The sequence below is a fragment of the Somniosus microcephalus genome, chromosome 14 (genome assembly GCF_052327205.1).
Source record: "Somniosus microcephalus isolate GS21.2 chromosome 14, FLI_Smic_1.0, whole genome shotgun sequence".
NCBI lineage: Eukaryota > Metazoa > Chordata > Chondrichthyes > Squaliformes > Somniosidae > Somniosus > Somniosus microcephalus.
Genome location: NC_141000.1, coordinates 1 through 12,780, shown reverse-complemented (window position 1 = coordinate 12,780; position 12,780 = coordinate 1). Strand labels below are relative to the sequence as shown.

The 12,780-nt window shown below is 46.5% G+C and overlaps 1 protein-coding gene across 1 annotated transcript; it reads right to left on the bottom strand.

The window, feature by feature from the left end:
- Positions 1–1,473: 1,473 nt before the first annotated feature.
- On the bottom strand, positions 1,474–7,367 carry rgcc (regulator of cell cycle). The gene is made up of 5 exons (XM_086006087.1): positions 7,259–7,367; positions 5,908–6,078; positions 4,874–4,951; positions 3,009–3,071; positions 1,474–2,536 (listed from the first exon to the last, which is right to left on the bottom strand). The coding sequence occupies exons 1-5, from the start codon at positions 7,290–7,292 to the stop codon at positions 2,529–2,531; spliced, it is 354 nt and encodes a 117-aa protein (XP_085862213.1). The 5' UTR covers positions 7,293–7,367; the 3' UTR covers positions 1,474–2,528.
- Positions 7,368–12,780: the final 5,413 nt, after the last annotated feature.

The following is a 12,780-nucleotide window of genomic DNA, read 5'->3' as shown; positions in this document are numbered from 1 at the left end:
CACCAGGCTGATACCTGGGATGGCAGGAATGACGTATGAGGAGAGATTGGGTCGATTGGGCTTATACTCACTGGAGTTTAGAAGATTGAGAGGGAATCTCATCGAAACCTATAAAATTCTGTCAGGTCTGGACAGACTAGATGCAGGAAGGATGTTTCTGATGGCCGGGGAGTCCAGAACCAGGGGTCATAGTCTAAGGATAAGGGGTAAGCCATTTAGGACTGAAATGAGGAGGAATTTCTTCACCCAGAGAGAGTGGTGAACCTGTGGAATTCTCTGCCACAGAGGGCAGTGGAGGATAGTTCATTAAATATATTCAAGAAAGAGTTGGATATATTTCTTGAGGCTAAAGGGATCAAGGGATATGGGGAAAAGGCAGGGACAGGGTGCTGAATTTGGATGATCAGCCATGATCACATTGAATGGCGGAGCGGGCTCAAAGGGCCGAATGGCCTACTCCTGCTCCTATCTTCTATGTTTCTATGTTCTGCCAATAGATTGCTCGTCTGTCAGACATCTTACTTATCCATTTAAAGTAGAGTACTCCGTGTCAGCATTCACGTGTCCATCGGATGAAGCCAAGAGCCCATTTGAAATTTTACACTGCTCCATTGTAAAACAATGGCAATGCAATTAACTTGGTCGCTTACTCTATAGGATAGCCAAAGAAAGAACTTGCGTTTATTTGTGGTTCAGTGGTAGCAATCTCACCCGAGTCAGAAGGCCATGGGTTCAAGTCCCACTCCAGAGACTCCATCACATAATCCAAACTGACAGTCCAGTGCAGTAGTGGGGGTGGTGCCATCTTTCAGACGAGGCCCCGTCTGCCCTCAGGTGGATATAAAAGATCCCATGGCACTATTTTGAAGAAAAGCAGGGGAGTTCTGGCCAATATTCCTCAAATCAACATCACTAAAAATGCACACAAATTGGCTGCTGCGTTTCCTAAATTACAGCAATAACTACACTTCAAAAAGTACTTAATTGGTTGTAAAGCACTTTGGGAAGTCCTGAGGTTACGAAAGGCGCTATAGAAATGCAAGGTTTTTCTTTCACTATAATGGGGCATCTAAACTTGCACACAGCATTCTAAATGTGGCATAAAAAGAAAAATAGCAAATATGCTTATAATTCCAGCTCAGTGAAACTGGTATGTTTTGGTATCTAAAAATAGTTTGAATGAAGTGATTTTTATTCCTACATCCTTCCTTTGCCACACAAGGCAGGCACAGTAATGTCTGATGATAGTAATACTTCCTGTCAGTTAAAGTCTGTAACTGGGATTTGAAAAATTGAAAATAACTCAGGCCAGCAACCCTAGACACATCATAGAGCCCCTTCAGTGCTACAGGAACCCGATACTCGGCACACCACATTAACAGTTTAAATCATTGATCGAGCCAGATAAGAAATGGCTTCGCACGACTGACAAAACATTTTATGTTCCACTTTGATGGAAAAACTGAAGCAAAATTTTCAAACAAAAATAGAAGTTTATTTAATGTTCAGTACAGGAAATCAGAGTGAGGAAGAGCAACAGACGAAGGCTAGTAAACAGAACACATTTCATTTTGCAACAGTGTGCACTGTACATACCAGAGTCTGGCTTATGAATACATGCACAGACTTCTGAATCCTGTAAATGTTTCAATTTACAAAAAATATATTTCAATGTGAAACAACCATTAGTAACAAAAATTGTAATTTACGACTATAAAATGACTTTTTATTTCCATTTTGCTGTGCGGTTGTGGATACTGGCTTAGAAATTGGTTCAAGCAGCACCCGTTCAGGTGCTACTTGGATTACCAAGGCCCCAGTCAGGAAGCACGTGCACAACTTTGCATATGTAAATAAAAGGGGCCTAACATCGATTTGAGGCCCCCTCTCGAAGACTGGGTTGCCCCAAGGCAGCCAGCACCATTGTTGGCTGAACTTGGGGAAACCAGGCCTAGGGATCACCTGTAACACAGAAGGCAAGTAACTTAACTGAATGCAAGCACTCCTGCTCCTCCTGACCCCACATTTAACCCCCTTCCCAATCACTGCTGTTCTCTACCCCCAATCCAGCCCCACCACCTCCTCTCCCAACCCTCCACCCCAATTCTTCTCCATTTCCCCCACCCTGCCCTACACTCAACCCACATTTAAACCCCTCCCAATCCTCAATCAGCCCCACCACCTTTGACCATTGACCCTTCTCCACAACCTCCTCTCCTAACCACCGAGACTCCCCCCTATACAAAGGCATACTATAGTGGCTATCCAATATATTTCTATACTGCTCAAAATTAGATTCCAAACTTTATTTTAGTAAAAACATAGCATGCAAATATTAAAATGTATTTGAAATAGAAATGGTTTTGAAATGTATTTACTGATCGAGACCTGGTGACTGTCCAAGAGTCAGCGTGAAAACAGTCGTTGAGTAATGTCGGCAGATTGAACAGGTTTTGTAGACGTTGGCGTACTTTCTTCATGTGGCTGAACGAGGCCAAGGCCCAGGCTCGCCCCCCCCCTCCCCGTCCTCACATACCTGTGAACCAATGCAATGCAGGAAACAATTAGCTTCAGAATGACACACATGTTTGCAGATATTTAGTAGGCGACAGGATCAGTATCAGTCAACCAGCCTGAATAACGCCATCAAGCTGCTTTTATAGGATTCTGGTAGCTAGCTCCTAGTATTTGTGCTGTTAAATTCCTTTACATAGCCTGCAGATTGGACTCAGTTACCCGAGTTTGTGAATCTGCCACTGGGAACTGTCTCAGACACGGAGCTCTAGGAATCCAAATGCAAACACAACCATCATAAAGGCAGCCATTACATAACCATAGTGGCAGATTACTAGCATATGTACTATACATAGTACCCAATAAAATGCTGAATGAATAAACCCGGGTCATTAGGTTACATATTGGTACCAATACAGTATTAATCAACACACTGCATGCGCACAACAGAAACTTATTCCCACTGCAGTTTATAAAGCAGGGACGGCACTCACTTTCTAACGTTCTGTCCAAATCGGCAATAAAGTCTTCCAGTTCCTTTGTATCTCCAAGCTTTGCTGTAAATAAAAGAACCATTTGAAGCTTTTCACTGAGGTTTGGCATTGCTGGTCTCTCCTGTTCATAAGATCTCAGGGAAATGCACCCAGTTGCTGATTAAAAGGCCTATTTACATTGTTATTAGAGGGTACTAGCTTAGTGGTTATGGTACTTGGACCAGCAACCCCCCAAAAAAATGGCCATGAAGGCTGCCAGCTTATTGTAAAAAAAACTCAACTGTTCACTAATGTTCTTGAGAGAGAGAGAGAGAGAGAGAGAGAGATATGCCATACCTTCCTGGTCTGGCCTGCACAACTCCAATCCCACGTTAGTTGACCCCAAAGCAAGATTCGTGGGTTTGTTAAGGTTGACCGCCAAGACGACTTAGTAAGGAACCAACTGCTGCGTGAAAAGCAACTTGAAGTAACCACACATGTGCCAAGAATGTGCGTGCATAGTCACTTGAACTTCACACTACTGGCTGGGACCTTGCCTGGTACCAGGGTAAGATCCAAACAGGAAAAGGCCCACCCGTGGCCAAATATTGCAAGGGGAACAGGGGCTGGCCATTTACATTGGCAGATGATGGCACTTTGCCCCTTGGAGTTAGAAATGAGTGACCTCAGCCTGTAGAGCCATTTGAGTTTGTGCTGCCTGCAAGCATGTTGCACAGCACTGTTACACAGCCAAGTCATTACAGGCACAATCTCAAAATGTTGCAAGCATAAGGCACTCACTGCAAGTAGCTTCAAAGCAGTATTAAAATGATACTGGTTGCTCCACAGGGTCCAGATGATGACATTCCAACAACCTGTACACAAGTTCCACTTCACAACAGGAGCCCTTCTTCCATAGGACCCTGCAATTCTCCACAAACTAGTGATAGATGACCTTTCCTCCATAGCACAGAGCTCAAATCTGGACCTAGCTCCTTCCCTACACCAGGCAATCCTCCCAAACAACAAATGGAGATCTACATGACTCTTGGAGGAGACACCTGGGTCTCTCTCCAACAAGGGAGGACTGGCAGCAATCTATAGCTGCAGAAGAATCAAAGTCAGTTCAAACTCCTCCACCAGACCCAAAGAGTTCCACCTGATCGTGACTGATTAATGCTGCGAGAACAGCAGCAGCAAAACCGGCCCTCTATTGCACACAATCCTTCCAGATAAAGACCTTGTCTTGCTACAGGACCATGATTAACTTCACCATCCCCCCAGTGACTATCTGCACCTATTTGGCCAGCTCCCTTTGGAGAGAAGGATCTCCCAGTCTGTAAACTCGCCCACAGGGGCGAGAAAACTCTGCTGCCCATGTCGTAGCTCGCACCAAGTCCTGTTCACCCATCACCCTGGTGATCGCTGACCTACATTGGCTTTAGGTCCACCAATGCCTCAATTTTAAAATTCTCATCCTGGTTTTCAAATCCCTCCACGGCCTCACCCCTCCCTATTTCCAACCTCCTCCAGCCCCACACCCCCCATATCTGCCCCCCTCCAATTCTGGCCTTTTGAGCATTCCCAATTTTAATCACCATTACCAGCCTTGCCTTCAGCTGTCAAGGCCCTAAGCTCCAGAATTCTCAGAGTAATGCATGGGGTGAGGATGTAGAGGGAAAACATTATGAAGGTTCCTGAAGTGAAAATAGTTCTGCTAAATGCCACTATCTGGTGATAATCCTGAATCCAACCCCTTGTTACTGATTTTATATTGTATTTTCCCCGACACATACTGCCAGCCTGCAATGCTCAGCATAATGTCCGACAATCGACACTTGAACAACAAGGGTAATCAGATAAGTGACAAGAGAAAGCAACAATACCTTTAGAAGATGAAAGCGTGGAACTATTAAGCTTCTCGTCGCTGAAGCTGAAACTGTTTCTCCGAAGTGAATCTGTACCTGTCATTTTAAAAGCAAACAGGAACTAGTGCACTGAAACCACTCGGGTGGAACATGTACATCAAAAAGAATTCAAACAGATGAGGAAGTCGCACCCTCACCAATACAATTCGAAAGTGCAGCACGTTTACTTTCCATTTTGCATGCAGCAAAGAATAAATAATTTTCCACCATGCACAACAGAGCCAAATATCAACACGCTGGGAATAGAGGACAGATGGGACACCAACGCAGAGCAAACAATTTAGCCAATACAACATTGTACTAGAGAGGCCAGAGGAGGTAGTGATCAAACTGCATGTTGCTCCACTCATTGAATACTTGGCCTAATCCTGGGGACGGAGAAGCAAGGGAGACATTGAAGTACTGGAGGCAGTGCAGAAAAAAGCCACGAGACTAATCTAGTGTTAAATTTGAGTTATAAGAAAGGCTAGAGAAACTTGGACTTTTCAGCTTGGAAAGGAGATGTCAGAAGTGATCTTATAGGAGGTAGACAAGATAGTCAAGGGAATGGAAAAGGGAAATTCAGAATATTACTTCTAGGATAAGGGTACACCAGCCAAATTGGTAAAAGGTCAATTTAGGGTAGATATTAAGAAATTCCTCTTCGCAATAGGCTTCCAGAGTGGTGGAGACAGAAAACCTGGAATCAGTTAAGAAACAATTAGATGCTGCAATGGGGGGACTTTAAGATCTTCCTGGATGGATGAATTCAGATAGACTCAATCGCTTCCCTCCCATAACGATCTTGTGATCCTGCACACCATTGGTCTGAAAAGGTTTCATTCAGGAAGGGGATTGTGTTATACATGATGTTCAGTCAAGGTTCTGCCTGATCAAAGAGTGATTTAATAACAACTCATTGACCAGTTGTGGCACCTGGATCCTGGCCCTGCTCCAAAGGTTGGGGACATTTCCCCACATTAGGGGTGTCTTGCTCAGTATTGAATACTCACTGTCTGAATCACTAATACCGCAGTCACTGATGCTCGTGCTGCTTCTCCGCTTCATGCATCTTAAGTGTTCATCATATCGAAAATGTCTCTTGTTTAGAGGGGAGGTGAAATCCTCAATCACAGCATCAAATTCACATAGGACAGCACTCAGATCTTCATCCTCCAACCATGCTGCAACACAAACAAGACACAGGTCAAGATACAGCCACTGGTAGTGCCTGCAGAAAGTCTGCTACTAGCAAAGCAGCCAAGGCCCTTGTGCATTACCATGTGTGCCCCAGCAGACCAAGAACAGAAAAATAAACCTCAAATCTGAAACAAAAAAAAAATGCTGGAGGTACACAGCCACACATAAAAAAAGAGAAATAGTGAAACCTCAGGTGGAACTAGTCGACCACAGGTCTACAGCCCAAACATTAATCTGTCCCCGTCAGACTCCTCAAATGGCAGCGTGGCACTCCAAGTAAGAAGGTTATGGGTTCAAATCCCACTCCAGGACTTGAGCAGATAATCTAGGCTGCTACTTCAGTGCAGTACAGAGGGAGTCGTGCCCACCACCAGAGGGCCGATTTAACAGATGAGCAATTAAATCAAAGCCCCATCTGCCCATTTAGATAGTTGCAAAAGATCCCATGACATTAACCTGTCTTCTCCACTTACAGGAACATCTACTCCCCAAACATTAACCTGTCCTCTCCCCTCAGAAACATAGAAGATAGGAGCAGGAGTAAGCCATTCAGCCCCGAGCCTGTTCCACCATTTAATGAGAGCATGGCTGATCATCCAAATTCAGTACCCTGCCCCTGCTTTCTCCCCATATCCCTTAAGCCTTAAGAAATATATCAAACTCCTTCTTGAATATATTTAATAAGTTGGCCTCAACTGCCTTGTGTGGTAGAGAATTCCACAGGTTCACCACTCTCGGTGAAGAAATTCCTCCTCATCAGTCCTAAATGGCTTACCCCATATCCTTAGACTGTGACCCCTGGTTCTGGAGTCTAAGGATAAGGGGTAATCTACTCCCCCAACATTAACCTGTCTTCTCCCCCTAGAGAAACATTACTCCCCCAACATTAAATCGGTCTTCTCCCCTTACAGGAACATCTACTCCCCAAACATTAACCCGTCTTCTCCCCTTACAGGAACATCTACTCCCCAAACATGAACCTGTCCTCCGGTGGAGATGTTGCCCGAGGTCCTGTCTATTTCCAGCAGGTCCCCTCTCTGCAGCCACCCACAGCAGTCGGTCACCACCAGGCGGTGATGGAGCAGCAGCAGTCACCGGCAGCCTGCGCTTCCCGAGGGGCAGAGGGGGGTCCCGCCATTACATGGCACAAGATGCCTCACTTACATCTCGCTGCATTCATGCCGTCATGCAACTTCATCTCCGCGGCGGTGTGTGGCTCGTCCCCTGCCGTGCGCAACAGCCACGATCCTCAGCAGTTCTGCCCGCTGCGCGCCGCCTCGCCCGCTTTTATAGGCGAGCCCCGCCTCCTGACACGTCACCAGGAGTTCCCCCGCCGCGTGCCGCCATCGCCGGTGACGTAGGGAGGGATTCCCCTGTCGCTGCCCACCCGCGCTCCCGGAGGAATTCGCACCTTCCCGGGAGAAGCTCAACCTGCGATCAGGTTACCGCCAGCTGTTACTGCAACCGCAATGTGCACACACGCTCAAGGGATAATGTCTACAGCTAACAATACAAACAAGATAGCAATACTGCACAAAATCATGGCTGGGAGCTATTGCAGCATTAGTAACACTATTATAAATAACAGGGTACAATTATCAGGAAAGACTGAACAGGCTGGGGCTCTTTTCTCTCAAAGAGAAGGCTGAGGGGTGACCTGATAGAAGTCTTTAAAATTATGAAGGGGTTTGATAGGGTCGATGTAGAGAAGATGTTTACACCGGTGGGGAATACAAAACTAGGGGTCATCAATATAAAATAGTCACTAATAAATACAATAGGGAATTCAGGAGAAACTTCTTTACTCAGAGTGGTGAGAATGTGTAAATTGCTGCCACCTGGCGTGGTTGAGGTGCATAGCATAGATGCATTTAAGGGGAAGCGAGATAAATAGGAGGGAAAAAGGAATAGAAGGATTTCTGATCGGGTGGGAGGAGACTTATATGAAACACCGGCCAAATGGCCTGTTTCTGCGCTGTAAAATTATATTTAATTGCATGTAAATTACCGAGTGGCTCGACAGCACCACTACTGACTGAGCTGGCCGAATCCTGAGGGGCATAGCTGCCAGACTGGGTCTGCAGCAGGTGATGAGAGGAGCAACATGAGGACATGAGGGGAAAACCTACTTGACATCGTCCTCACCAATCTACCTGTCGCAGATGCATCTGTCCATGACAATATTGATGGCAGTGACCATTGCACAGTCCTTGTAGAGACAAATTCCGGTCTTCACACTGAGGACACCCTCCTTCGTGTTATGTGGCACTACCACCGTGCTAAATGTCAAATGCCAAATCTAGCAGTTTAAAACTGGGCATCCATGAGGCGTTGTAGGGCATCAGCAGCAGCAGAATTGTATTCCACCACAATCTGTAACCTCATGGCCTGGTATATCCCTCACTCTACCATTACCATCAAGCCAGGCAACCAACCCTGGTTCAGTGAGGAGTGTAGAAGAGCATGCCAGGAGCAGCACCAGATGTACTTAAAAATGAGGTGCCAACCTGGGGAAGCTGCAACACAGGACTACATGCATGCTAAACAATGGCAGCAGCATGCTATAGACAGGGCTAAGTGATCCCACAATCAATGCATCAGATCAAAGCTCTGTAGTCCTGCCACATCCAGTTGTGAGTGGTGGTGGTAGACAATTAAACAACTAACAGGAGGAGGAGGCTCCATGAATACCCCCATCCTCAATGATGGGGGAGCTCAGCACATGAGTGCAAAAGACAAGGCTGAAGCATTTGCAGCCATCTTCAGCCAGAAGTGTCGAGTGGTTGATCCATCTTGGCCTTCTCCTGTGGTCCCCACCATCACCGAAGCCAGTCTTCAGCCAATTCGATTCACTCCACGTGATAGCAAGAAACGGCTGAGTGCACTGGATACAGCAAAGGCTATGGGCCCCGACAACATCCCAACTGTCGTGCTGAAGACTTGTGCTCCAGAACTAGCTGCGCCTCTAGCCAAGCTGTTCCAGTATAACACTGGCATCTATCTGACAATGTGGAAAATTGCCCAGGTATGTCCTATCCACAAAAAGCAGGACAAATCCAATCCATCCAATTACCACCCCATCAGTCTACTCTCAATCATCAGCAAAGTGATGGAAGGTGTCGTCAATAGTGCTTATCTCACCAATAACATGTTCAGACTGGGTTCCAGCAGGACCGCTCAGCTCCAGACCTCATTACAGCCTTGGTCCAAACATGGACAAAAGAGCTGAATTCTAGAGGTGAGGTGAGAGTGACTGCCTTGACATCAAGGCAGCATTTGACTGGTTGTGTCACCAAGGAGCCCGAGTAAAATTGAAGTCAATGGGAATCAGGGGGATGCCTGTCCACTGGCTGGAGTCATACCTAGCACAAAGGAAGATGGTTGTGGTTGTTGGAGGCCAATCATCTCAGCCCCAGGACATTGTTGCAGGAGTTCCTCAGGGCAATGTCCTAGGCCCAACCATCTTCAACTGCTTCATCAATGACCTTCCCTCCATCATAAGGTCAGAAGTGGGCATGTTTGCTGATAATTGCGCAGTGTTCAGTGCCATTCGCAACTCCTCCGATAATGATGCAGTCCATGCCCGCATGCAGCAAGACCTGGTCGACATTCAGGCTTGGGCTGATAAGTGGCAAGTAACATTCGCGCTATACAAGTGCTAGGCAATAACTATCTCCAACAAGAGAGATTCTAACCACCGCTCCTTGACATTCAACGGCATTACCATTGCCAAATCCCACACCATCAACATCCCGGGGGGTCACCATTGACCAGAAACTTAACTGGACCAGCCACATAAATACTGTGGCTACAAGAGCAACTCAGAGGTTGGGTATTCTATGGCGAGTGTCTCACCTCCTGACTCCCCAAAGCATTTCCACCATCTACAAGGCACAAGTCAGGAGTGTGATGGAATACTCTCCACTTGCCTGGATGAGTGCAGCTCCAACAACATTCAAGAAGCTTGACACCATCCAGGACAAAGCAACCCACTTGATTGGTAACCCATCCAGCACCTTAAACATTCACTCCCTCCACCACTGGCATACCGTGGCTGCAGTGTGTACCATCTACAAGATGCACTGCAGCAACTCGCCAAGGCTTCTTCGACAGCCCCTCCCAAACTCGTGAACTCTACCACTTAGAAGGACAAGGGCAGCAGGCGCTTGGGAACACCATCACCTCCAAGTTTCCCTCCAAGTCACACACCATCCTGACTTGGAAATATATTGCCGTTCCTTCATCGTCGTTGGGTCAAAATCCTGGACCTCCTTAACTGCACTATGGGAGTACCATAACCACAAGGATAGCACCGGTTTAAGAATACGGCTCACCACCACCTTCTCAAGGCAATTAGGGATGGGCAAAAATGCTGGCCTTGCCAGTGACACCCACATCCCAGGAACGAATGAAAAAAGTGATGGTGTATTTACATAAATCATTGTTTATTCTTTATTTGAGAATTACCCCAAGATTTGAAGTAGTTGACAGTGAGATTTATATTTATATTGAACAGTAATAATTGAGATTCACCAGAAATAAAACAGGGTTGAGAAAATTAGGTTTGTGAAACCAGGAACACCCCCAACTTCTTAATTTTCATGGGAGTGCTTGCTGGTGCAGGCGGCCGCCCTTTTGGGGAAACCCCAGGAAATCCTAGAAACAACATAACAGTGGTCAAGCCCGCGTATTATGCGTCTCTCCCTTATTTCCTGTCATTAGTGCCCTGGCAATAGGTTCCTGGAGGTTACTGATAGGAAAATCAGTCCCTTAATCTCCATTAATAATGGGCCAAATGGCATCTATCTGAGGTTGCTGAAAGAGGCAAGGAAGGTGATGTACAGGGTATTGGGTACAGTAACAGAAGGTTCATTGAGTACTGGAGAGGCTCTGCAGGATTAGAATCAGATAAATGGAGTATCTGTATTTAAAAAGAGGAATACCTGAGCCAGGGAACTACAGGCTCATTAGAGGGATCCTGCGATACAGGGAGGGGGTTCTAAATCCAGGAACATGGAAATCCTGGAGCATAGATTACGGTCTTAAAATCCAGGAGCAGGGGAATCCTGGAGTAGAGAGAAGGGGTTCCTGGAATATAATCACTAATCTAAATGCTTTTGTAAGACATGCAACAACCTCTCTAAGCGTCAATACTTTTTTAATAAAAGCAATGGGTAAAGTTACACTATTGATTGATAAAGATGCAGAGTTTAGAAATTGGTCCATGCAGCGCCCATTTTCAGGTGCTGCTTGGACTACTAAGGCCCCAATATGGCGGGCAGGAGGTGTTTGCACATTTTTGTCCGGAAGTGCATCGCCCATCGTATTGGTAAGGACAAACAAGAGGCGTCCTTTACCCGTGCCTGTTGGGATAAGTCAAATAATGACTTACCTGCTGTGCTGCTCCTCTGCTTGTTCCCAGGAAATCCCACAGACCATCTAACCTAAGAAGGTTCCCAGGCAAATCATAATTTGCACCAAGTCCCGTTCACCCATCACCCCTGTGCTCACTGACCTACATTGTCTCCCAGTCCAGCAACACCTTCATTTTAAAATTCACATTGTAGCGGTTCGTGTAGATCGCCACTAAATAAGAGAGTTTGACTTCGACGAACTATTAACAAGTTGTTTATTTACAGGAACAGACTAATTACATCAGGTAAGATGGCAGGTAAGATGGCTGACTGTAGGAGCACCATGGTATAGGTCTTGTCCCAGCGGGGACTCCACGAGGACTAAGTAGAAGTTTCCCAGCTCAACTGCCAGCAGGTTCCGAGCTCAACTGCCAGCAGGTTCCGAGCTCTACTGTTGGAAGGTTCCGAGCTCTGACGTCATGACGCAGAGTACAGGAGAGAAGCCTGAGTATAGTAACAGACACATACAGTAAGGTAAGTTAAAGGGAATTATGTATCTATATATATAAAGCGGCTCTTCTGTCTGTCTGTCTGTCTGTCCGCCTGGTCTCTATACGTTTGGAAGTTACAGAGCGTACCGACGCGTGCGTCGCCTCAAAAGAAAGCTTGCGATTCCGGACCGGTCATAGGTGTATTTACGTTTCGGCCAGACAAAAATCCCGCCCGCGGTATCCCAAAAACGTTCAGCGTTCCGCTCATTAGCATCTCATTAGCGACCGTGTGACGTCGAGGTCTTCCTACAGTTGAGTGTCGAGTGACTCGACGATTGACCAATCCTACGCTTCGGTGACCTGACCGGTCGACCAATCGGTGCGTGTGTGGGCGGGCCTTATCCTTCTGAACCGAGGTGAGTGGCCGCCATCTTGATTTTCCACGATTTTTTCCCCCACACTTTCTGTGTGTTAGGGAACTAAGGTAAATATTTCAATTATGTGTTAGGCAATTAATTAACAATTTATTTGAGTTTTATATTGTGTTTAGCAACCCCCCCCCCTCCTCCTCACCCTCGCGCAGGGGGGACTCGGGGCCTGAAGCTGAAATTTTTTTTCTCTCTCTCTCTCTTTCTTCATCTCTCTCTCTCTCCTCTCCTCTTCGCCCTCTCTCTCCTCTCTTCCTCTTCATCCTCTATCCCTCTCTCTCTTCTATCTCTCTTCCCTCTCTGTCTCTCTCTACTTCCCCCTCTCAGTGTGTCGCGGACGGAGCGACGGAGCGCGCCGCCCGAAGTCTTCCGCTTGCTAACGGCCTTGCGCCGCATCCCGCGGGTCCGCTCGC

Coding starts and splice junctions, on each gene's coding strand:
- rgcc (XM_086006087.1), bottom strand. CDS start 7,292: ATGAAGTTGCATGACGGCATGAATGCAGCGAGAT. Junction 6,079..7,258: donor CGGCATGAATGCAGCGAGAT/GTAAGTGAGGCA, acceptor TTTGTGTTGCAG/CATGGTTGGAGGATGAAGAT. Junction 4,952..5,907: donor CGGTATTAGTGATTCAGACA/GTGAGTATTCAA, acceptor TTAAAATGACAG/GTACAGATTCACTTCGGAGA.